The 26,656-nt window shown below is 41.7% G+C and overlaps 1 protein-coding gene across 1 annotated transcript in view; it reads left to right on the top strand.

Moving 5' to 3' along the window:
- The window catches only part of TNFRSF21 (TNF receptor superfamily member 21), a 66,205-nt gene extending 40,082 nt beyond the window's left edge, over positions 1-26,123 (top strand). Inside the window, exons 5-6 of the mRNA XM_032648978.1 lie at positions 23,135-23,363; positions 24,701-26,123. Coding sequence (XP_032504869.1) covers positions 23,135-23,363; positions 24,701-24,930 — 459 coding nt within the window. The 3' untranslated portion in view covers positions 24,931-26,123. The remainder of the gene's footprint in view (positions 1-23,134; positions 23,364-24,700) is intronic.
- The last annotated feature ends 533 nt before the right edge of the window (positions 26,124-26,656 follow it).

The raw sequence follows: 26,656 nt of genomic DNA, 5'->3' as shown, positions 1-26,656 counted from the left end.
GGTTTTCCATTAATCACCTAGAGAACTTTTTAAAAATTTTGGTATTTGGACCCCACTGTAGACCAGTCACTGTAGAATCTCTAGGGACAGGACTAGGAACCAGTATTTTTAGGAATCAGTATTTTTAAAAGCTCTCCAAGTGATTCTAATGTGCAAACTTGAGAATCTTTGCCTTTGGAGTGGATTCTGGCATCAGACTGTATGGCTAGATCTATTCCTTGCTACCCAATTTACAGTTTCATTTTGCATAACACATTTTGAACAAAAGCAAGAAGGAAGACTTTTTTCTATTCCCTTTCCCTTCCGGACGATATTTTCTGTGATGTGGTTTAAGAACGCTCTGTCTTACTCCTGAGTACCCCCAAGGATGCAGGTGGTACTGGCAGTATTTAGTGATAGGATTGATATTTCTTCTTGGGCTTGTCCAATCAGTGCCTCAGATGAAACTGAGGGGACCCGGGGGTGTGATTTATTTATAATCGTTGGTCCATGAGCCCTGGCTTTGGAGTCAGACAGCACTGGATAGGCATCCTGGCTCTGACACTTACTAGCTGGGTGACCGAGGGTACATTACTTCAACTTTCTCTGCCTCTGTTCTCTCCGTTGTAAGCCAGGTTTGTAGGGTTAATTAAGACTGGAAATAAAGTATATAAAATGCCTGACACATTGAAGGTGTTCTGTAAATTGTAGTTATGGTCATGATGTAACTCATTTTACTTAGCCTTTCCTTAATCATAAGGTGCTTCCCTGAAAGGTCGTGAATTAAATACAAATTTGGCTATTGAATCATATTTCTTAGACTTCGATTGAAGTTTTGTAACGTGTTCCCGAAGGAGAAACGCTGCCCTTGGGCCTTGATAAAACCCACTTAAAATTTAAAAGGCAATTCAGCCTGTGTTCTTTTCCAGTGGTCCAAACTCATTACCTAAAAGTGCAAGGGAGAGATTTTCCCCCTGTTCACTCTAATCTACTATCATTCTGTACCACAGGTGTATATCAAGGGACTCAGTTTTATACATTTAAGAAGTCCAAGTGCCTTTATCTTTCTATACTAACAGCGTAGTGTTTCTTCATTATTGAAATAAACATTCATCAGGTGAATCTTTTATCCAAGTGACTAGATAAAAGTTCAACGGTGCTAATTGACTTTAAAGGTAGTCTTTAAAACCCCTGATGTATTTTTAACTTTTTTGAAATGTGGAATTTCAGAAAAGAGATTTACTAATAGAGTCGGGGGTAATTATTCAAAGGCACACACCAGTGTCTTGTGACTTTCTGCGAAATGATCTCAATTAAGTATGGTTCACAACTAAAACGAGGCTTTGAGTAGCTGGATTTGGGGAAAGGAGAGGGAGATGCTTGGCCCCCAGTTGAGTAAAATGGCTGCAGTTCAAACAAAGGGACTCAAGAGGCAAAACATTATTGTGGGGCTTCCCTGGTGGCGCAGTGGTTGAGAGTCCGCCTGCCGATGCAGGGGACACGGGTTCGTACCCCGGGCCGGGAAGATCCCACATGCCGCGGAGCGGCTGGGCCCGTGAGCCATGGCCGCTGAGCCTGCGCGTCCGGAGCCTGTGCTCCGCAACGGGAGAGGCCACAGCAGTGAGAGGCCCGCGTACCGGAAAAAAAAAAAACAAACAAAAAAAACCATTATTGTGCTTCCTTGGAGTGCTGGCTTTAAGGAAAGAACTACTAGGACGAGCAGTAGATTTGAAGAAGGATTTAGATGCTTGAGAATAAGCCACTGGATCGCCTTGATAATGCCTCCAAAAAGAGAAAATGTAATTGATGTCGGTTCAATGGAATATTTAATAAGGCGGAAGGATGATCGTGATGTATTGTTAAGGGTTCAAAGGTTTATCATTAGAAAAAACAAATGTAAACATAGGAAAATGCATACATGTTAATATTATTAAATCTAGGTGGTTGAATTAGAAGTGATTTTTTAAAAATTATTTTCTATAATGAAAACATTACTTTTGTGGTTTAAAACATTTTTTTAAATGACAGCTGAAAAGGCCCACGAGGAAAGATAGGTAGGGCTTTGTTTTACTGTGCTGAATTGAAAGACGGAACCATCCTCATTTTAATTGAGGAAAAGCAGACAGTGGTTTATGCGCCATCCATTCTTCCTTGAGGACTGGCTGAGGTTTGCTATGTTGGGTCATATTTGCCTAAAACTTACTTTACTTTCGGGTTCTGCAGATCTGTCTCCTCTCTCTGTGTACACTCAGCAATCACTTAGAATTTGGGCCTAGTCTTTAAGGTACTTCTTTTTTTTTTTTTTTTTTTTTTTTTGGGTACGTGGGCCTCTCACTGTTGTGGCCTCTCCCGCTGCGGAGCACAGGCTCCGGACGCGCAGGCTCAGCGGCCCAGCCGCTCCGCGGCATGTGGGATCTTCCCGGACCGGGGCACGAACCCCTGTCCACTGCATTGGCAGGCGGACTCCCAACCACCGCGCCACCAGGGAAGCCCTAAGGTACTTCTTAATGGTGGTAATGATGGTGGTAGAATATTGTCTATACCAAATGACGTTGGTATGTTTCTCTTATAGTACCATTGAGTTTCATCAATGTTTATGGAGCACCTACTTTATTCCAGGCACTGTCCTAGGTGCTGGGAAAAGTGGGCCAAAGGTGCAGACTCCATGGAGGAGACTACATGTCAGGGAGAGTGATTATAGCCAAAATCACTGGGTCAATGAATAAGAGACCAAAACCCTTAGTCCCCAAGTGCCAAGCTCTTGTTCCTTTTAGTTTTTTCCTTCCTCTTATCTCCTCCGTATACAAAAGATTCTAGTATCTATTTTTTGTTGTTTATTTTGTAAGAAACAGTGACATCAAGACATCTTGTAGCCTTCTTCTTGGTTCTAGTGTAGCCTGTATGTTAGGATGGAGGCTGAGAAGGCAGTATTAAGCTTCTTGTTCCATGTTTTAATCATGTCCATCATTGTCTGGCAGTGTTGTGGACCCAGCTCTTACCCTAATTTTAGCAGCCAACGAGCATGGATTTCTGGCTGCCAGCTATTGCACAGTTTGCTTATAGTTTATCTCTGAGATTTGTGGAGTCAAACAAGAGAATCAAAATGCAGGGGGCATAATTGAGACCTAGTTTCCATTTTCTAGTGGACCTGTGTTCTGTGTGTACGGTGGTACTGCTGACAGTTTGAGACTTTGCCCCAGGAGTTAATGGACTCATAATATGCAAAAATGACTCCGTGTGTGTGTTTAAAATGGTTAATGATTTTTCCTATTCATGAGCCTGAGAACACCTATGTTATGTTCCACTCGAAGGATTAGCCCTGGTGTTCCCTTTAGTTACCTCTCTCAGGGACAGCTGGTCCATTATTAACCATGGTGGCCTATTAGCCATTTTTGAGTTAAACACATCCAGAGTCTTACTTTAAAAAAAAATTTATGCATAACAAATTATACAGTAAGATTTACTTTTTGGTGTACTGTTCTTTGCATTTTTTTTTAAACAAGTTTTTGGAGCAGGTTTAGGTTTAAAACAAAATTGAGAGGGATGTTACAGAGTTTCCTGTATACTCCCTCCCCTCACACATGCACAGGCTCACCCGTTATCAATCTCACTCACCAGAATAGTACAGTTTTACCAAGAGTGAACCTGCATTGACACGTCATAATTACCCAAAGTCCATAGTTTACCATAGGGTTCACTCTTGGTGTCGTACCTGTGCTACCTGTGCTATGGATTTGGACAAATGTATAATGACATATGTCCATCACTATACTATCATACAGAATACTTTTACTGCTCAAAAAATCCTCTATGCTTTCCCTATTTCTCTCTTCCCCATTACCCACCTCTCTCCCACATCAACCACTAACCTTTTCCTTGTCTCCTACAGTTTTGCCTTTTTCAGAATGTCATATAGTTGGAATCATAGAGTGTGTAGCCTTTTCAGGTTGGCCTTTTTCCCTCAGTCATATGCATTTAAGCTTCCTCTGTGTCTGTTTATGACTTGAATGCTCATTTGTTTTAAGCACCAAATAATATTCAGTTGTCTGGATTTATGTATTCATTCATTCATACAGTTTTATGTATTCATTGACCTCCCCGACTCTTTCCTTCTCTGAGGTATGAGCTGGGTGTTTCCGTTTGCTCTTCTTTCAAGTTCAACATCAAAACTGAACCCAGCCTTCCAGAATCGTCTGAATTCTTTCCTTCCTGGTCATGAGCTTTTGGGAGAAGCAGTAAAGCAGTGGGACAATAGTTTAGAAGTTACTGGGACTTTGCCGAAACTCTTTAAAAAACAAGACAAAACAAAAACCTAACACAGTCTTCCAAATTTTATGTTCTCTCTTTTTTTCCGTCCTTTTACTTTGATTCTTTTCTGTGGCTTAATTTCAAGAAAGTCTTTTGTAAGGAGCATATATTCAAGCTTTTAAAAAATCTATGCTGACAGTTTTTGTCATTTAACTAGAGAATTTCAGTGTGGTCACATTGTTAACGTAACTACCCGTGTATTTGGCCATCTTATTATTTGTTTTGTATTTGTCCTATCTGTTCTCGTCCCCCTTTCCTTTCTTGTTCATAAAGCATTTCTTTATTATTCTACTTTTCCTCTTAACTTCTTAGTTACACATTTTTTCTTTACTTTTAGTGGATACCCCGGAGGTTACAACACGCCTACTTAAATTATGAGCCATTTTATAAATGTGTACTTTCGACTACTTTACAGACCACACAGCAGCCTTAAAAGACTTGAATCCTATTTCTCCTTCTCTGGTATTGTGTTTTTGTTGTCATACGTTTTAACACTACACATTTCTTAAACCTCCCAAAGGCACAATTATTATGGTTTTACACAGTCATGATCCACCTGCTCACTGATATTTTCTGTTGTTCTTCATTCCCCATCTCTGCCTGAGATCATTTTTCTTTGGCCTAAAGAACACGCGGTGTAGGTTTCCGGCAGTAAACTGTTTTTCTTCATCTGGAAAGTGCCCGCTGACTAAAATAAATTGCATTATTTGCCCTTTGTTTTTGAAGGTGAGCTGGAAAGTAGAACTTAAGCTTGATAGTTATTTTTCTTTCGGTACTTTCTTGCGTGGGTTTAAGTTTCCCCTGCTAAATAGCAAAGGAGGGGAATGTGATTTTATTTTATTTTTAAATCTGTATTACATAACGAATTACGTGTGCAATATTATACCGAGGACTTTGGGCAATGCAAAGACAAGGAGGACAGAGTCATTGCTGTCAGGGAAGCTTACCATTGAAGGGAAGAAACGTATACATATCAATGTTTAATCTAAGGGAGTAAACCCAGGAGGGAGGGAGGGAGGAGGGAATTGGTGGATGTACAGTTGATCGACATTAAGGCTCCAGAGCGGGATGTCAGTGTGGAGACGTGTGCCGGGTTAAATTCCTGTCCAGGCAGCATATCACACTGGGGACTCAATGGTCAATTACTTGACCTCTCTGCCTCAGTTTTTTCCTGAGAAAATGGGAGCACCCTTAGTGCCTGTTCTTTGAGTTGTTGTGAAATTAGGTCAGTGTGACCCACAGAAAGCTCTTGGTGAATGTTTACCATGAATCATTGCAGTTATTCCCAGGCTCTAGAGGCAAGAGAGGTGGAAGAATGTTCCTGACTAGCTCCAACTCACATGGTGGATCCTTTAAATCCTGAACGCCAAGGGTTGCTCAGTGTCAGGTGGGAAGGGACAGCCAAGTCCAAGACTGCTTGACAGGTAGATGGTTGAGCACAAGAGTTGCCACCTGCGTTCAGTGCCCAAGAACTGGAAATTCTAGTAGTTGTAGATATTTATTCCTTACTGGCTGAGTGAGCGTTCCTAGGCTGGCAGGGATGTTTTCTCTAGTGAAGAAACAAAGGTGATGGTGTGTGTGTAGACAGGTCTGCTCTCAAGGGCTGTCAGAAAAAGGACATGAAATTGAGCAACTGGATTTCTAGGTTTCCTTACTTTCTTTTCTTTTTTTTTGTGGGGGGGACTTTGTATATTCAAATAGGCTTACCCAGTGCTGTCATTTTCTTTTCTTTTCTCCCTCACCTTGGACTTGTTTTTTTCTCTCTAGGAAACCTTGGGCAAATGATTTCTCTGACTCAGAGTTTTCTATTTAAAATGGGAATTCAAGTGCTTTTCAGAATTAAATCAGATAATGGCTTGTTGAACTGTGGGATGTAAAAAAAATGAGGTAATGAAAGTGATGCTTACTGGCTAGGTTCGGAAGTCGTGGTGATTTGAATTTTCCAGCATTCCTTTATAGTTTCATTTGGAGAAAGGGAGGCAAAAGGAATTTTAGGTACATTTAAAAATGATAAACAACAAGGTCCTACTGTATAGCACAGGGAACTATATTCAATATCCTGTAATAAGCCATAATGGAAAAGAATATATCTATGTATAACTGAATCACTTTGCTGTACACCAGAGACTAACACAACATTGTAAATCAACTACACTTCCATAAAAAGAAATGATCATATTAAAAACAACCACAAGCATTTAAAATAATATAAAGTGTTACTTTAGCTTCCTGCTTTGACCAGAGATTCATAAATGAAAAGAGTTGGTGTTGATCAGGCAGGGGGTTTGGGTAGCTCATCCCCCCTGCCCTCCTTCGATTAGCTAGATTAAAACTACACTGTAATGTACCAACCAGTGGCTCTGAAGCCAGAATTGTCATGGTTAACTTCTATGGTAGTAGAATGATTCTTTGTTAGAGATTCTTAATCCTTTCCAGAAACCACATAGGAAACCTACATCCCAGGGACAGAGTTTTCTCTCTCTCTCTCTCTCTCTCTCTCTCAACTATAGTGGACTCTGTGTTGGAGATTGAGTGGTTTTGCTCTGTATAATCAACAGGGAGAAGCTACCAGTGAGGCGAGCAGTGGGCATTCTATTTGCGAGGACGGTACCACTGCTTTTGCTGCAAAGGGAACTACGTGATTTTTTTTTTTTTTTCTTACCAGCTGCAGGATGCAGCTGTCTTTATCTACAGTGTGACTGAGACCAGCTCTTTTCAGAAATTTAATATAGCGAGGGTGAGTGGAGGCAAATACCAGCTGTACCTTTAGCTGTTGACTTTTTGGCTTTTCAAATCTGTCTTTAACTTGCCAGTTGATCATCTCTTAGAAAACAGGGATTATTGTCCTAAGGCCTTAAGATGTTAGCTAAACTCATGTGTGTCGAGCCCCTGACTTCTGTGTGACCACTGTGTGGAAGGTCATTTCAGGTCAAGTTACTTAATTTGCAGGGTGTGACTGTGGGCTCTGGGGAACTTGTGAGTTGGTGAGAAGGGGACATTGTAAAGGCATTGCTGACACACAGTAGGCCCGAGTACACTGAGTGATGCTTGTGTTTTAGGTGGTTATTGTGTACAAAGGAGCCATGTCTATGAATAAGCCTTTAGACTTTTAATGACATTTCAGGCCATTCTACTTGTTATCATACTCCAAGGTTTCATTCAGTCAGTCAACAATCTTTTGTCGAGCACCAGCTGTGTTCCTGGTACTATGTAAAGAAGAAAGGTGTGTGCCTTTCAATAGCTCACTCACTGAGATGGAGACACGTGCAAATAACGACAATTCAGTGGGATAAGCAAATGTATAATAGAAGTGTGCACGAGGAATTGTAAGATAGCGTCAGAAGGCAGGGGTATGCGACCCACCAAAATATACCTAGAAAATAAGAACAGATATATATATATATATATATATATATATATATATATTTCCTTTTTTTTTTTGGACACAATATGCGGCATGCAAGATCTTAGTTCCCTGACCAGGGATCGAACCTGGGCCCACAGCAGTGAAAGCACCAAGTCCTAACTGCTGGACCGCCAGGGAGTTCCCTACTTCTTGAAATCGTAGCCGTCTTATAAGCATCTGGTGAGATAGAGTGTACATAGTAGAGGTAATGATTGTAGATGTCCAGTCCTGCACTTGACATCTACTAGGGGGGGCTCAGTGAATCTTAGCTACTGTTTTCCATGTTGGAATTTGAACTCTACACTCTCCTTTTTTGACTCAAGAGCAATACCACTCTACTTTCTGTGAAAGGAGATTAAGGAGAAAGGGGACCAGTGTTTGCTGAGTATCTATTGTGTCCCAAACACATTGGGTGCTTTGCATCTGCTTTTATCTAGCAAGCTTCATGGCCCTGTGAGATATAGGTCAGTATTAGAATTAAGATATATTTCTGTATTTCGTTGAATGCCATGGCAACCATGTATGTACCGTTGTTATAGGTACCACTAAGAAAGCAATAAAAACATTGCTAATTATAGTTGTTAGATACATCCCTATTTCAGAGATGTTAAAATGTGAAAAGAAATATCCACCGTAGAATTAATGAAATACGGTAGTTGAGCTTGAAGAGTACAGGTTATTGGGGGAAAAGTCTGGGAAACAGATTCTTGGGATCTTGGGATTGATATACCCTCCCTCCCCAACACACACAGACTTACACATGCTTTTTGTGTTTTTTAGTAGCCTTTAAAGATGAGACAGTTTAACACAAGCAATTTATTTACCATCCGTTAATGGAACACCCATTGTGTTTCAAGCCCTGTACCAGGCACCGGCTATACTAAATGAAAACACACACTATGTACATTGGAATACTACTCAGCCATAAAAAGAACAAATTTTTGCCATTTGCAGCAACATGGGTAGACTTGGAGAGTATTATGCTTAGTGAAATAAGTTAGATAGAGAAAGACAAATACTGTATGATATCACTTGTATGTGGAATCTAAAAAATACAACAAACTAGTGAATATAACAAAAAAGAAGCAGACTCACAGATATAGAGAACAAACTAGTCATTACCCACATGAAAGGATGCTCAACATCACTAATCATTAGAGAAATGCAAATCAAAACTACAATGAGGTATCACCTCACCCCAGTCAGAATGGCCATCATCAAAAAATCTACAAACAGTAAATGCTGGAGAGGGTGTGGAGAAAAGGGAACCCTCTTGCACTGCTGGTTGGAATGTAAATTGATACAGCCACTAGGGAAAACAGTATGGAGGTTCCTTAAAAAACCAAAAATATAACTACCACATGACCCAGCAATCCCACTACTGGGCATATACCCTGAGAAAACCATAATTCAAAAATAGTCATGTACCACAATGTTCATTGCAGCTCTATTTACAATAGCCAAGACATGGAAGAAACCTAAGTGTCCATCAACAGATGAATGGAAAAGAAGATGTGGCACATATATACAATGGAATGTTACTCAGCCATAAAAAGAAATGAAATTGAGTTATTTGTAGTGAGGTGGATGGACCTAGAGACTGTCATACAGAGTGAAGTAAGTCAGAAAGAGAAAAACAAATATCGTATGCTAACATATATGAAATCTAAAAAAAAAAACAAACGGTTCTGAAGAACCTAGGGGCAGGACAGGAATAAAGACACGGATGTAGAGAATGGACTTGAAGATATGGGAAGGGGGAAGGGTAAGCTGGGACAAAGTGAGAGAGTGGCACGGACATATATACACTACCAAACGTAAAATGGATGGCTAGTGGGAAGCAGCCACATAGTACAGAGAGGTCAGCTCGGTGCTTTGTGACCACCTAGAGGGGTGGGATAGGGAGGGTGGGAGGGAGACACAAGAGGGAGGGGATATGGGGATATACGTATATGATAGCTGATTCACTTTGTTATACAGTAGAAACTAACACAGTATTGTAAAGCAATTATACTCCAATAAAGATGTTAAAAAATAAACAACAACAGGGCTTCCCTGGTGGCGCAGTGGTTGAGAGTCCGCCTGCCGATGCAGGGGACACGGGTTCGTGCCCCAGTCTGGGAAGATCCCACATGGCGTGGAGCGGCTGGGCCCGTGAGCCATGGCCGCTGAGCCTGCGCGTCCGGAGCCTGTGCTCCAGAACGGGAGAGGCCACAACAGTGAGAGGCCCGCATGCCGCAAAAACAACAACAACAACAACTAGTCGTTACCAATGTGGGGGCAACATAAGGGTGGGGAATGGGAGGTACAAACTATTGGGTATAAGATAGGCTCAAGGTTGCATTGTACAATATGGGGAATATATCCATTTTGTTATTTTGTAATAACAGTAAATGGAAAGTAACCTTTCAAAATAGTATAAAAAAGAAAAGAAAACACACACACACACACACACACCCCCCAAAACACAACAGGAATCATCCCTCAGGATGCTGGCCGTTTTATAGGAGGGATGCGTACGTGAGCCAAACTTTAGAATACATTCTGTGAGACTGCCTCATAGAGGACGTGCAGTGGGCTTTTCTTTTTTTTCCTGAGACACAGTGTCTCAACATTCAGAAAAGTCTGCGTCTATCAGTTGATGACATTTTCTACCCCTTTAATCCACACCCTTATCGGCTTTCTCAAAATGTGCATTGGAAGGAAATCAGAATCAATATTGTGAAAAGAAGCTTATTTTCTCAATCAATTACCAGTGCTGGATATTATATTTTTATTTTAAAGCCAAAACTTATATTCAGACGAAGCTTAATACCTTTCAGTTTTGGCCTAGCTTCTCCACCCTATGTTTGTGAGACTGTCTGTTCATCTGTTATAACCCAAGTTCCAAAAGTACGTACACTTACTGATAAGGAATTGTATCTCAGTCAGCAGTAGGTTTTATTGTACACTAGTTAATTTCAACATTTTAATCGCTTATTCCTCACCAGTTCCTTAGGAGAGACAGCTGTCACTACTGAATTCCTCATTAATTTTTTTTTTTTTTTTTACAGAAGGAACTTTGATTTATCCACAGTTGGGCTGAGTCAGGGGGCAGGCTGGAATGACCAACCATTAAATTGGCTTAGGGAAAAAAGTACTAGGGAAAAAGATGGAGGAAAGTTTTTATTTTTATAATCACAACAATAAGTAAGGCTCTTCTGAGAATGATATAAAACACAGAAGGCATACAAGAAAGATTCAACTACTTAACAATATATATACAAGCCAGAAAACACCATATGTAAATCAAAGACAAAATAATAACTGGGAAAGTTGTTTGCAATATAGGGTTAATTTCCTTTAATAATGAAGAGCTTTTGCAAATTAATTAAGAAACCAACCATCCAAAAGCAAAATGGGCAGTTTGTGAACAAGACAGTGCACAGAAAAGAAACACTGAAGGTTCTTAAAGGTATACAGATTTTTATTTATTTTTTACCTTGCTCAAATAAGAAAAATTCAAATTGAAACCTACACTGAGATACAACTTTAACCTTTTAGACTGGCAAAGAGGGAAAGGTATGACACCATTCTTGTACTGTGAAGGGAATAAGGGTGTGTACACCAATGGGTGTGTACATCAGCCCTGCCCCTTCAGAGGGCCATCTGGCATCTTCTACCTAAGGACGTGTCCATTGACCACGGACATTCCACTCTTAGGAGTACGTCCTACATATATTCTTTTTTTTAATTTATTTAATTTATTTTTATTTTTGGCTGCATTGGGTCTTCGTTGCTGCACGCAGGCTTTCTCTAGTTGCAGCGAGCAGGGGCTATTCTTCGTTGCGGTGCTTGGGCTTCTCATTGCGGTGGCTTCTCTTGTTGTGGAGCACGGGCTCTAGTCATGCGGGCTCAGTAGTTGTGGCGCAGGGGCTTAGCTGCTCCACGGCATGTGGGATCTTCCCGGACCAGGGCTCGAACCCGTGTCCCCTGCATTGGCAGGCGGATTCTTAACCACTGCGCCACCAGGGAAGCCCTACATATATTCTTTTTTTAAAAAAATTATTTTATTGAAGTATAGCTGGTTTACAATGTTGTGTTAATTTCTACTGTACAGCAAAGTAATTCAATTATACATATATATATACACACATTATTTTTCATATTCTTTTCCATTATGGTTTATCACAGGATATTGAATACAGTTCTCTGTGCTATACAGTAGAGCCTTGTTGTTTATCCATTCTCTGTATAATAGCTTGCATCTGCTAATCCCGAACTCCCAATCCATCCCCTCCTGACCCCATCCTACATATATCCTTATATACCTCCCACATATGTGCAGAGTGATGCAAGTATAAGTATTCATTATAGTATCCCTCATTAATATCAAAAGAGTGGAAGCAACACAAATGCCCTTCAATAGAAAACTGGTTATGTAAGCTATGGAACATCTGTACAGTGTAACAGTATATACTTATCAAAAACAGTGAGTCAGCTCTTTATGTGCTAACCTCAAGAAGTGTTTTTAAACAAAAACGGGCAAGGTACAGGACAGTGTGTATGTATACCTTAACACCATATTGTAAAAAAAAATTGTAAAACATGAAAGAGAAGGTCTGGAGTGGGGTAGAGAATATATGTACCTACCAACTGGTATAAGTATAGACAATGTCTGGAAGAATACACGGGGAATTGGTAACAGTTAACACTGGGGGTGGTAGGTACGGAGAAGCTAAAGTCAGGGTTTAGTGAGGGGGAAGTAGTTTCAGGGTCCCCTTTTGTACCTGTGGCATTGTGTACCATGTATAGTCTAATTCTAATGGCATGAATCCAATTAACGATTTTATTAAACAACACTAATTTAATCAAATTTGGGACGTTCAGAAAACTTGAGTCACAAAGGTCGGCTTGAGCCTTCTTATTTCAAGGTCATGCATTTCCCATGAAATTATTTTCTATCCTCCATACTTTTTTAAAAAAACATTCTAAAGGCTTTATTTAGCACCAGGTAGGCTATTTCATTATAACAGTTGTTAACTTCAAGACAGCCATTAAAATAACTTACTGGCAGCTACTGAAGGCCCCTTGGACCAGTATCTCAGTCTGGGGTTGGGTGGATAAATACTGTAAGATTAATGTACCCCAAATAAAGGGTCAAAGCTACTGTACAGTAAGTGTCTGTACATAGCTTAAGTACACAGGTGCCTTGCAAACTTGAAATGCACAAGACCTCCTTTTATATAGTTGGATACTTCTATCTTGTCTTAAGGCAAGCTTATGATTCTTGCAACCTTTTTTCATGATTAGAATTGTCCAAAGGCTTTTTTGTGGGAAAGGCTTCCTAATAGGAGGTCTCATTGAGTGAAGTTTACGAAAACCCGAGGCATTTCCAACAGCACAATCTTCTCCTATAATGGTGGGGCCCCCTGACTTATCTCTCCTCACTTCCTTTTTTGAGAAAGCTAGCCGGTGAGTCAGCTCAGGGCTGCAACATTACGGTTGATGTCAGCAGCCTGGACTGCTTGGCAGACACATGTGCCAGCAGCTGGTGGCCACGCCCTCCTCTCCTCCCTCCGGAGCCAGCTGGTTCTTACCAGTTTTGGCAGCTTTGCACAGCACTGCTTGTGGCTTCCTGTGGCTGCCCCCTCGCCCCACCGTGCACCTAGTCCTCTTAAGTTCTCTTGCTAGGCAAGGATTGGCCACCAACCACACCTTGGCTTAAACGTGGGTGGATTTGAAATGAACTCTTAGACATGATCAGAATTAGCAGATGACATATATACACAAGACTGACAACTGCCTTGATTGGGGCTTGAGATACTTAAAGGAGAACCCAGCCATGGCCAGCTCGCCTGGGCTAATGTTTAAATGGAATCTTAAGTAAGGTTGCAGTTGAAACAAAATTCTTGAATTATCCTGTGCTTGGACAGATGTAGGGGGCGTGCAGGGTGTCTTTTAAAATAATTTCCCAGTGGTTTGGGCAGTTTTTGGTCACGTGAATCCCGTGAGCTTCCTGAGGGTGGGTGACTTGGTTCTGCAGGTGCTGCTGTTGGCTTGCAGCTTACCTGGGCAGTGCATAGCTCAGTGTTCACTCAGCTCTGTTGCCTCTGTGGTCCAGCGCAGGGGTTCCCAGGGAAGCTGAACAGGGCATCTTGGCATTGTACTCCTGTTCCTGCTTCCATCCCGTGACCTCCAGTGAACCCAGGGAGATCTAGACAGCATAACGCTGCAGTGTCCGCTTGCCAGCTGATGATTTACGTTTAAGTGTTAGCACTGTTCCCTACTTATGCAATGGAAGCCCCTCTGTGCTTCCCTTTCCTGTGTTCTGGGCTGGGCCGGAGAAGAAAGAAGGAAGGTCAACAAAAGACTAAAATAATCAGAAGCCTAGGAAAAGTTTGGGGAATTTCTGTCTTCAGGTTATTTGGCCCTTAGCCTTCTTTTTAATTTATTTATTGTCCTAACTTTCAAAAATAAGACTTAGGAAACAAAGAAAAGTTAAAACACAGTACAACAAACACCCAGACCCTACCACCTAGATTCAACAATTATATTTTGACATCTTTGCTTTATCTATATATGTGTGTATATATTTCCAGTCCATATTCCTCTTTCTAAGACTTCCCTCCAAATTTCTTATAAATGATAACCCTTCTTTTAAAGGTTTAGCAATCAGCGTCTTCTCAATTTCCTCTTAAGTTTTTTCTTTTTGTTTGCAAAAAATTTTGCTGAGTAAATTTGGGTTGTTCTTCTTAAGACCCCTTTCTCTGGGTTGGATTGAACAAGAATTCACACTCGGAAGAATAATTAAAGTCTGTCCCCTAGCAGCTGGAACTTTAAAGAAACCCACCTATTTTCCCCCTTTTCTGTTGGAGGTGGTGTATTTGTTTTATTTTTTTTAGGGAGAAATCCTCGTATACAGGTATTCTTTAGTATCTGAACTTAGGAATTGAATAGATTCAGGTACATGTTTTGTGATAGGGCTGGTAACCATCATTATCTGAACCCTCATGTAGATCTGAAGTCCTGGAACCACATAGCTTTGGATGACAAAGCGTTTCTTATCATCCGAAATCCTGTTCTCTCAAGGTAGGAACTACATAGATCCAGATATCAAGAGATATTTGTATAGCAAGGAGGAAGGTGCTCGTTTTTATCAGAGCCCAATCTTACATACCTACATGGACCTATGGGAGGTCATGAAATCTAATTCGATCTTGATTACACGGGCAGCTGGGAGAATGGGGGAAACAAGCTTCAGATAATATCATCATCCTTAAATAGCTGTAGTCATGTCTTTTTTGTGACTGTAATTCCTTTGAGATAAACCTTTAGTGGAAATTGAATTTGTGTTTTTTTAAATAGTCACTGGTCTGTTGGGATCGGAAATATTTTCTAATAGAAAACAGTTATTGGCCACAGTTGAAGTGTCTGGTTATTTACATAGTCTCTCATCTTTATCTATTTTTTAAATTTTAATATCTTTATTGGAGTATAATTGCTTTACAGTGTTGTGTTAGTTTCTGCTGTACAACAAAGTGAATCATCTCTACGTGTACATATATCCCCATATCCCCTCCCTCTTGAGCCTCCCTCCCACCCCCCTATCCCACCACCTAGGTGGTCACAAAGCATCGAGCTGATCTCCCTGTGCTATGCAGCAGCTTCCCACTAGCCATCCATTTTATATTTGGTAATGTACATATGTCAATGCTACCTTCTCACTTCGTCCCAGCTTCCTTTTCCCCCCACCTGTGTCCTCAACTCCATTCTCTACATCTGCGTCTTTATTCCTGCCCTGACACTAGGTTCATCAGTACCGTTTTCTAGATTCTATGCATGTGCGTTAGCATACGGTATATGTTTTTCTCTTTCTGACTTACTTCACTCTGTATAACAGACTCTAGGTCCATCTACCTCATTACAGATATCTCAATTTTGTTGCTTTTTATGGTTGAGTAATATTCCATTGTATATATGTGCCCCATATTCTTTATCCATTCATCTGTCGATGGACATTTAGGTTGCTTCCATGTCCTGGCTCTTGTAAATAGAGCTGCAGTGAACACTGTGGTACATGAGTCTTTCTGAATTATGGTTTTCTCAGGGTATATGCCCAGTAGTGGGATTGTTGGGTCATATGGTAGTTCTATTTTCAGTTTTTTAAGGAACCTCCATACTGTTCTCCATAGTGGCTGTATCAATTTACATTCCCACCAACAGTGCAAGAGTGTTCCCTCTTCTCCACACCCTTTCCAGCATCTATTGTTTGTAGATTAATTGATGATGGCCATTCTGACCGGTGTGAGGTGATACCTCATTGTGGTTTTGATTTGCATTCCTCTAATGATTAGTGATGTTGAGCATCTTTTCATGTGTTTGTTGGCAATCTGTATGTCTTAGAAATGTCTGTTTAGGTCTTCCACCCATTTTTGGATTGGGTTGTTTGTTTTTTTGATATTGAGCTGCATGAGCTGCTTGTATATTTTGGTGACTAATCCTTTGTCAGTTGCTTCGTTTTCAAATGTCTTCTCCCATTCTGAGGGTTGTCCTTTCATCTGGTTTATGGTTTCCTTTGCTGTGCAAAAGCTTTTAAGTTTCATTACATAATCTCTCATCTTTATCTCAGGGCAGTCATCCAGCTGAGGTTCAAGATCTGTCACTGAGTTACAGGTCCTTGCAGACTGTATGGGCCAGGGCAGCCCCTTCTGGTCATGTGATGTCTTTGTATTGAGTTTACAGGGTTTGTCAATTTCTGTAACTGCAGTGGGTCCAGACAGGGAAGTGACATGACTCAGCAAAGATGATTACTTGGAAACTAGACCATGTCTGATCTTGAGTCCTGGCTTCTGTGATCTTGGGCAGGTTACTTAAACCTCTTAAAGCCACAGTTTTCTCATCTGTAAAATGGAGCTAATAAGCGCTACCTTAACATCAAATGGATTCCATATATTTCATGCTGAGTTGTTTAGCAGAGTACTGATGATGGCTTATTTTTTAAAGCCCCTTATTATTTACTGGATCTGAGTAACAAGCTGGTCAACTCAGATGGAATAGCAATTCGTTTCCGTTGAATTTAGCAAATGGGTTTTCGAAAACCATCATTAAAGTGACAGAAGTTTTCACAAATGTAACATAAGAATTCTTCCTTCTTGGGCTTCCCTGGTGGCGCAGTGGTTGAGAGTCCGCCTGCCGATGCAGGGGACACGAGTTTGTGCCCCGGTCCGGGAAGATCCCACATGCCGCAAAGCGGCTGGGCCCGTGAGTCATGGCCGCTGAGCCTGCGCTCCGCAACGGGAGAGGCCACAACAGTGAGAGGCCCGCGTACCGCCAAAAAAAAAAGAATTCTTCCTTCTTTCTAAGTGTTGGATGAAGTCTGGAGGGAAAGTTCAGTAGGAAGGTGATTTTTAATTGTAAGGAGCTTTCTTCTTGAGTCTATCAGACATATCTGGCTACAGAGGGGAGAGAAAAGGATCTTGTAGAATCTGACTGAGTGATACCAGGAACCAAGGGGTTAAGTTGAACCATTTTAGCAGATTGGCAAGGGGCATCAGGGCTGGGTAATTAAGGCTTCATTTCAGGGGATCACTGATGCAGCAAAGTTGTTAATTAGTTTTATGAAAACAAATTGTGCAACCACAGGGAGATTGTAATTAGGTAGTAATTGAAAATAACTCAGTGGTAAACCTTAGTTGAGGAACCAGTGGAAGTAACTTGGAAGGAGAAAGGGAGTTGGGGGTCTGTAGGTGGGGAGTGGGGAGAATGAAAGAGCCATAGTGAGACAAACAATAAGACAATATGAAGAGAGATGACCTAGAGTAACCTTTTTCTTTTAGAAATGAGGAAACAGATCTGAAAAGGGGTGGGGTTTTTCTAAGACCACACAGCTAGTTAGTGGTAGATTTCCTTTCTTCCTTTGCCAGGATGTTCCAGGATTGTCATGATTTTGATTTTTAGGAGTTGACTATGAAGATCATGAAACACGCTGAAAAGAAGGCTTCTGGGGCTGGAGTCTTCCACCCCTGCCTGTTTGCAGAGTATGCTCGGGAATGCTGCTCCATCATAGGAGAGAAGCAAAGTAGTCTCAAACTCCTGTTTCACTTATATACCACCCTCGCCATGACAATGGCTTCAGCATCCATGGCTCCACCATCCCCAGGGCTGGAGAAACATTTCAGCCTTCCACTGTGTTATCCTCGGAAGGGCCAGTCAACAGGGAAGTGCATTTTGTTTGATGTTAAAAGAGGAGAGTTATTTTATTTTATTTTAATTTTATATTGGAGTAGAGTTGATTTATGACGTTGTGTTAGTTTCAGGTATACAGCAAAGTCATTCAGTTATACATATACATCCATCCATTGTTTTTCAGATTCTTTTCCCATATAGGTTATTACAGAATATTGAGTAGAGTTTCCTGTGCTATATGGTAGGTCCTTGTTGATTATCTATTTTATCTATAGTAGTGTATATTTGTTAAGAGGAGAGGTACTTTTGAGGTTCAGTTTCAGGTTGTGATTTGATGGTGCACCCAAAGCGGGCATGTCAGTTTGGGGAGCTGGTTGAGGGAAGAAGAGTGGACAGTTGCAAGGACACAGCTGGAAATGGCTCTTTCCAGTGCAACCCAGGACAAGTTATATCATTGTTCTCACCGATACTGCTCAAACCTCTGTAGCCCAGAGGCATTCAAGCCCACGAAATTTAATCAATAGCTTGTTTACCTAATCCCTTTGGATGGTTCCTCATACTCAGTGGTTCTGGGAATCCGGAAGGAAAATAGTCAGGTCAGCAATGGAGTTTTAGGTATGACTCAGCTGTCCTGTAAGGTGAACCACTTATCTCTCTTTTCTTATCAGTTTAGACCAATAAATACAGTATCTGGAAGGACAGAGTGTATTTGTATGGAAACTAATCAGGAGGACATTTGGGGCTCATTTGGCCAAAATAAATTTCATTGTCTTGAAGTTCATACAATAGACTCTTACTGATTTGGGTTACTGAGGGAGCTCTCCCCTCAGGATCCCTGCCTTCTCCCCGTTTTTGGTCTGTCTTACTGTCTCACCCTGATTTCTCAAATGAGTCTTATAAGTTAGCATGGTTACAGCATGGCTATAGAGCAAAAGGAACTCTACTTTTCAAGTTTCTCCAAAGGGACTTCAAATATCCGGTGGATCCATTGCCTTCACTGGCCAAGTTTTCCCAGAGGCCTTTCGTTTAAGTCTTAATATTTGCTTCACCACAGTAAGTTGGGAGGAGTGTTGTCCTTTTGTGCCTGTGAATGCTTAAAAAAAGTAAGGAGAGGAGCTCAGCCAAGTAGATGATTTTCCAACTGTCCTGTTCCTTGGCTACCAATATAAATAAGAGCTGTTGCGGCCACATTTTCCAATTAACAGAGGGAAAATATACTTATCAGTGGTAACTGCTTTTAAAAATAACATTTATTGTTTTCCTAATTATAAAAGTTAATATGGCCCTGTAGAGAATTTGGGAAGCTTAAAGGCAAAAAAGGAATAAATTCATTTGCTCCTGAGCAAATCTCTTTTGTGACTATTTTGATAAGTTTATGTTCAAATCTTTTCCAAGAGAATACAACCCACTTCTGTGGACATCTAGCTTTCTTGTTTAGAGCGTTTGTCTTCTCTTTTAGCATCTGAATCTTATTATAAGTGCTCTTTATTTGCTCTAAACTCAATACTGAACCATGAACTTTCTGAACTAAGAAAATAAAGAATTAATTTATTCCACACATCCTGAGGCTTCAGTTTCTTATTAGAGAAGTCACAGGTAACACAGTGCTTGAGTTGCTGCAAAACAATTTTTTTTTTTTTTTTTGGCGGTACGCGGGCCTCTCACTGTTGTGGCCTCTCCCGTTGCGGAGCACGGGCTCTGGACGCGCAGGCTCAGCGGCCATGGCTCACGGGCCCAGCCACTCCGCGGCATGTGGGATCTTCCCGGACCGGGGCACGAACCCGTGTCCCCTGCATCGGCAGGCGGACTCTCAACCACTGCGCCACCAGGGAAGCCCTGCAAAACAATTTTGATGGATATTGTCAATAGTACGGTAAAGGGAGGAAAGAAGTAAGTTTCTAGGGGCAAATTTTTTTTTTCCTGCTAGGAAAAAAATGCAAGTAACTTTAGAGAAATCTGCAATGCAACCAGCTACTGTGTATCCTGTACATAGTGACAGATATCTTTACTTGGTAGAGGAATAGATTTTCTAGAAAGATGCTTGTCAAATGGTCTCTGGCTTTAGCTGTGGTGTGAGCTCCATTGTGGAACTTCTAAAACCATTCCTAGCGGCATTTTCCCATTCACTTGACTCACTGTTAATGATCGGACAGCATCAATTCAGCATTCTGCCTTCCAAATTATGTTAGAAGTCATGTACTTAATTTCCACTGATAATATCCTTTGGCAAAATTGGGGGGAATATTAAATATTGAAAGTTTTGGACTGAGTTCAGGAAATAGGTGGGTGGATTTCTTAGGCATGTGATTTGTGGGCAGGAATTTCTTTTTTTTTTTTTTTTTTTTTTTTTTTTGTGGTACGCGGGCCTCTCACTGTTGTGGCCTCTCCCGTTGCGGAGCACAGGCTCCGGACGCGCAGGCTCAGCGGCCATGGCTCATGGGTCCAGCCACTCTGCGGCATGTGGGATCTTCCCGGATTGGGGCACGAACCCGTGTCCCCTGCATCGGCAGGCGGACTCTCAACCACTGTGCCACCAGGGAAGCCCAGGAATTTCTTTTTTTAAGCAAGAACAGTGCGCTATATTGACTGGCCGGGTCATCCAATGTACTGTCCCTGAGAACCAGAGCGTAGACAAGTGTTCTTTGTCTAATTGAGTGAATAAAAAACATGTTTTGGCATGAATGGCCATGTGCATTTTCAGGGAGGAGGGGCACATGCATGCCAGGGCCTAATGAATTCAAATCTTAAAAACGTATCCATAACACTTGTCTGTGGATCAGAACAGGACTGGTGGGAATGCGTGATATCCAAGCCTTAAGATTGCACTGGAAGCAGAAGTAGGATGCGGGTGGTTGTACAAGGGAAAAATGCTGTTGGAACATTAGATGTGCCGTGTCAGAGGCCTTCAGAATCTGCACAGTTGCAAGAATTTCTCAGGCTGTAAAGCTTGTAAAAGAGGCAGTTGTGCTTTGCTTTGTGCGTTTTACAACTGGTGAACGTCATCCTTTGAAACAAGGGGCAATGTCTTCCTGATTGAGGAACTGGAAAATGTTTCTCTTGACAAGTGGGAGTCTAGTCATGAGGTTTCTAATGAGCGGTGATTAACAGCTCCGGGAAGAGTGCACATCACTGTCTGCACCCTGCCCCGTGTCATCTGGCCACCTGACTCCCAGATTTCCCTCTGTGCCAGAAGAACCAATAAAAATATAAGTCAACCGACTAGGAGATGCCACCAGTGTCTGCCAGATTTCTAGGGTATGGTGTCAAATGACAGGGGCAACTAGAGATGTCCAGCTGGTCTGAGTTGAGCACTGACTTTCTCCCCGGGTTTGTGTGCCGTCTCTGGGCCGTAGTCATTTCACCTGCAAAACGGGGTGATACCACTCATCACTTACGCTCATCTCCACTGTGCACCCTGGTACAAGCCATGATTACACGTCACCTGCCCGCTCACTGTAGCAGCATCCTAACTAGTCTTCCTGTGTTGATTCTTACCTCCCTAAAATCCAGCCTCCATGCACCAGCCAGAGCGGCCATGATGCTCACTGTCTCCATCTGAACCCATCTTGTTTGCTTGCTTTCTTGTTATCTTCTCTCTGATCCCTGCCCTGGAATGCAAGCTTCACGGTCTCCCCTACATCCTGAAGAGCCTATCCATTGGCTCCAGCGGGGTGGTTCTCCCTCTCTCCTTCCAGCCGCTTTTGCTCTGGTGTTCTCCTGTTCTCATTTTTTTCAAGCAGTTTTATTTACTTCCTGAGCTAGTTTGAAATGGGAATCAGGAAACGGAGGGTTGAGTTTTAGTTCTGCCACTTCCTGGCTGGGTGCCCTAAAGACAGTCACTTACCTTCTCTGGGCCTGTTTCCTTACTTGTAAAGAGAGGGTGTTTTTGTTTGCAAGGGCTGCCATAATAAACTACTACAGACTGGGAAGCTTAAACATCAGAAGTGTGTTTTCTCACAATTCTGGAGACTAGAAGTTTGAGGTAAAGGTGTCAGCAGGGTTGATTCTCCTGGGCATGTCGAAGATGGCCATCTTCTCCCTGTGTCTTCAACATGGCTTCCCCTCTGTGTGTCTGTGTCCTAATCTATTCTTATAAGGACATCAGTCATATTGGATGAGGGCCCAGGTGTACCTTAATTACATCTTTAAAGGCCCTATCTCCAAATATAGTCATGTTCTGAGGTACAAGGAGTTATGAGTTCAACATACGAATTTTGGGTGCACGTAATTCATCCCGAAACAGAGGGGAATATGCTGGATAATATCTAAGACCATTTCCAGCAGGTACAAAATTATATTCTTGTTGGACATCTTCCTCCTCACTTTCTTGCCCAGTTTCACTCCTGTGAGGTAACAGCTTGGTGCATATGCTTCCTAATTTTTAACGTTCATACATATCCTCTTGTGCATTTTGAAGGGGGTGTGTGTGTGTGTATCTAGCAATAATGTAAGTTATGGACTGTCAAAATGGGAGAATTTATCCACAAAATACTAAATGGAACCCAAAAAAAGCATCCAAGAAGGGCTTTTTTTTTTTTTTTTTGCAGTACGCAGGCCTCTCACTGCTGTGGCCTCTCCTGTTGCGGAGCACAGGCTCCGGACGCGCAGGCTCAGCGGCCATGGCTCACGGGCCCAGCCGCTCCACGGCATGTGGGATCTTCCCGGCCCGGGGCACGAACCCGTGTCCCCTGCATCGGCAGGCGGACTCTCAACCACTGCGCCACCAGGGAAGCCCCAAGAAGGGCTTTAAATTTCATTTTTTTTCTATCATTTTTTTAATTTAAAAATTATTTCTTTTATTTTAAAAATTGAAGTATAGTTGATTTAGAATCTTGTGTTAGTTTCTGATGTACACCAAAGTTATACAGTTATTCACATATGTGTATATTCTTTTTCAGATGCTTTCCATTTGGTTTCTATAATTTTTTTTTTTTTTTTTTTTTTTTGGCTGCATTGGGTCTTTGCCACTGCGCGCGGGCTTTCTCTAGTTGCGATGAGCCGGGGCTACTCTTTGTTGCGGTGGCTTCTCTTGTTGCGGAGCATGGGCTCTAGGCACGCGGGCTCAGTAGTTGTGGCTCGTGGGCTGTAGAGCATAGGCTCAGTAGTTGTGGCACACGGGCTTAGTTGCTCCACGGCATGTGGGATCTTCCTGGACCAGGGCTCGAACCCGTGTCCCCTGCATTGGCAGGCGGATTCTTAACCACTGCGCCACCAGGGAAGCCCCAGTTTCTATAATTTTTGAAGTATATAATTCAAAATTGTTTCTTTCCACAGCTGGAAACTGACAAGCTGGCTCTCCCGAGGAGCCCCAGTCCGCTTAGCACGAGCCCGGTCGCCAACCCCAACCCGAAACTTGAGAATTCCACGCTTCTGACGGTGGAGCCCTCCCCGCTGGATAAGAACAAGGGCTTCTTCGTGGACGAGTCCGAGCCCCTCCTTCGCTGTGACTCCACGTCCAGCGGCTCCTCGGCGCTGAGCAGGACCGGATCCTTTATAACCAAAGGTACGGATGGCTCAGACCCACATTCATTCTTCAGCCTCCCCTCAAAGAGCCCGTGGCATCTCTCCCTCCATCAGTTCCCCATTCCAGTAGGGGCTGGGTCATCTAAATGACCTTCCCTGGACTCCGAGGTGAGGCTGGTCTGCGCGAAACGACGTCATTAGCCAGTCTGGACCTGCCTAGAAAATCTTTATAGCCCCGACTGTCCGGCCGGGAGCCTGCGTCCAGGAGTATCGGTCACCCTCGATCCTCATGGTGCTATCGAGTGTGTGTTTCGGGGAAGGTCCGATAACGTGTAGTCTGGCAGGGTTTTTTGTGTGTGTGTACAAATTATTTACTAGGCTTGCAGAATCCAGGGATTTAAAGTATAACTTATCTTGAGAGTCTGGAGTAGAGGTTTTAGTGACTGAAATTAAATTTCGCTCTGTTAAGCTTGGTTGCAAATAACAATGTTTTAAACATCATGGGTTGGTACTTTCGGTAAATAATTTGCCACTTGCAGTTTTGAATAGCAGGGTAGGGAATTAGCATGTACACTATACTGATGACAGGTTTTTGTTAGAAATTTCCTAGTTTGGGTAACACCGGTTATATTTTACCGAAAGGGGTATATTTTATGTTGTTTTTTGTATATTTATAAAATAATTCTATTTCACATATTTATATTTTATACTTTATATATTCATATATCTCTATACTTATATAAAGATTTATATTTTAGTTTATAATTTATGTTACATATTATATTTTAGAGAATACATTTTATAAATGGTAGTAGAAGTTATAGTTCCTCACTCCATTGTAAGATATGACCCAAGAAGCAATATTTTCTTATTTATGTGCTTTTGCTCTAAGCAGTTTAATTTTAAAATATGACAATGTAATTAGGAAGTCAGAATAGCCGATTATTGACTTGGAATGTTTGAGGGGAAAGGCTGGGCTCATATCTTTGCTTACTAACATGTTACAGATGGGGAAAGTAGTGACGTTTTGTTTTTGTTTTTTTTAAAGTTTCTTTAAGTATTTCAGCATTCTCCTGAGTTTTAGGAGAATTTCGGAGACGTCATTTGAGTCTAGGCAAATGTCATGTTCCATCAACAACGCATCCAAGCAGATAAGCAGATCCTTGTCTGATCTCTGTTAGACACATCTTGTTTGTTATCTTACGTGCAACGTCGGTAAAAACCACTGTGGTGTTTAAAAATGTGCCTGAGCTTCACTCCCTCACCTTGCAGGGTGGGATGGGGACAGCCTGGGGAGACGGTCGCTGTCACCTTAGCTCTCCTCCGTCCCCCAATACAGTCCCGTTACAGCTGTCCCCTCTCCTCTCCTCCCTGCAGAAAAGAAGGACACAGTGCTGCGACAGGTGCGCCTGGACCCCTGCGACTTGCAGCCTATTTTTGATGACATGCTCCACATCCTGAATCCCGAGGAGCTGCGGGTGATTGAAGAGATTCCTCAGGCCGAGGACAAGCTGGACCGGCTGTTTGAGATCATTGGAGTCAAGAGCCAGGAAGCCAGCCAGACCCTCCTGGACTCTGTTTATAGCCATCTCCCCGACCTGTTGTAGAACACGAGGAATACTGCACTCTGGAAATTACTCAATTTAGTGGCAGGGTGGCGTTTTTATTCTTTTTTTTTTTTTTTTAATTTTTGTTTTTTGGTGTGTGTGTGTGTGTGTGTTTAACAGAGTATATGGCCAGTGTTTTGAGTTCATTCTTTCTTTTTAAAAACCCTCCTGGGAAGTTAGCATATAAGCCTTTTCAACTGTTTCAGAATATCCACCACTGAAGTTTTTTTAGGTTCCATATTTTCTCTGTCTTGCCTTCGTATGTATTCTCAAAATTGTTCTGTGCACTTTAAATTCCCCTAATGTATCACAGATACAGTGTGGCTTTTCCCACACACTGGATTATGAGGCTCTTAACTTCTTCTTAAAAGTGTCATAGCATCTTGTGAATGCTATAAGCTGTCTTCATGTCTCAACATTCACATCTGCTTTATTATTATTATTACTATTTTATTATTTGCCATTTATGAATTTTCTTAAGGGTTCAAGAAACGTAAGACCCCATTGAGTTACTGTAATGCAATTAGATCTTGAAGTATCTTTTTAACATGCCTTGTTGGGTAGTTCATATTTATGGCTGAAACTTGACCACACTGTTGCTGATTGTATGGTTTTCACCTGGACACCGTGTTGAATGCTTGATTACGTGTGCTCCCCTTACGCTATTCTGCTCTGGGCTGGAGACATGAAATCCTCACAAGCCATCATGACTTGCTATTTGAGTGGCTTGACAACTGGGCCACCAAGGAACTTGAACTTCAACTTTTAGAGATTGAGCTGTTCTGGAACGTATTGCTGTACTTTGGAAAGTCATAATTGAAGTGCTGGTGACAAATGACACCTTTTCCAAAGGGAATTTGTCCAGCTTTGCTTTACAAGATGTCTTGTTTTTTATACACACATAGTCGATAGGTATGGTCTGCCCTCGAGGCCTCGGTCTTGGTGGGTTTCCTTCATTCAATCACTTTAGTTAAAAATGGCTGCAGCTTTAAGAACTCTTGTCTGATATATTTGCAACTCTGCTCCCATTTATAAACGTGCTCTTTGATGCTTAGTTGCTGAATTCTAATGCAAAGGTGGTGTGGACTCCCTTTGTGTGGGTGGGGTTTGTGGGTAGTGGTGAGGGACTGATATCAGAAAACTGCCTTCAAGTGTACTAATTTATTAATAAATATTAGGTGTTTGTTACTTGAGTAGTTGAGTGTATTTAATCCTTGCCTTGTTCGTGTGCTCATGTTATAATTCTTTGATTAGTCTCTTGGAAAAGTGTATTCTAAAAACCTAGCAAAGGTTTGTGTTTGGAAAAGTACCTAGAGATTCATAGAGAAGGACTTCCAAGCATTGAGGATGAACAAGCATTTCCTAGTTTATTGGGGGTAAATCTGAGGCTCCTGCTTTTGAGATTGTCTCTGCTTTAAGAAATGAGGATTTGGAGGTGGAGAGGTATAAATGCTGACTAGGCTTTGGATTATATTCTTCTTAACTCAGTTCCATCTTGGAAATTAATACTCATGGGCGGGTCTATATAAGTTCATGGGCCTGTCTACACAAGTTCATAGGCTTCTATATGAAACCTTATTGCCCCTGATTAACTTCAGGGGTCTTTCTTGGCAGTATGGCAGGGTAGCATCTTATATTGGTGGGATATATTACATTATATTTTATCTATTATGTTATATTTTATATTTCATTGCTTATCTCCCTTAGTTTGGGAACCCTGGCTCTA

This window comes from Phocoena sinus, chromosome 11 (assembly GCF_008692025.1).
Source record: "Phocoena sinus isolate mPhoSin1 chromosome 11, mPhoSin1.pri, whole genome shotgun sequence".
NCBI classification, from domain to species: domain Eukaryota; kingdom Metazoa; phylum Chordata; class Mammalia; order Artiodactyla; family Phocoenidae; genus Phocoena; species Phocoena sinus.
Note: the sequence above shows the minus strand (reverse complement) of the source record. Positions and strands in the feature narration are given on the sequence as shown.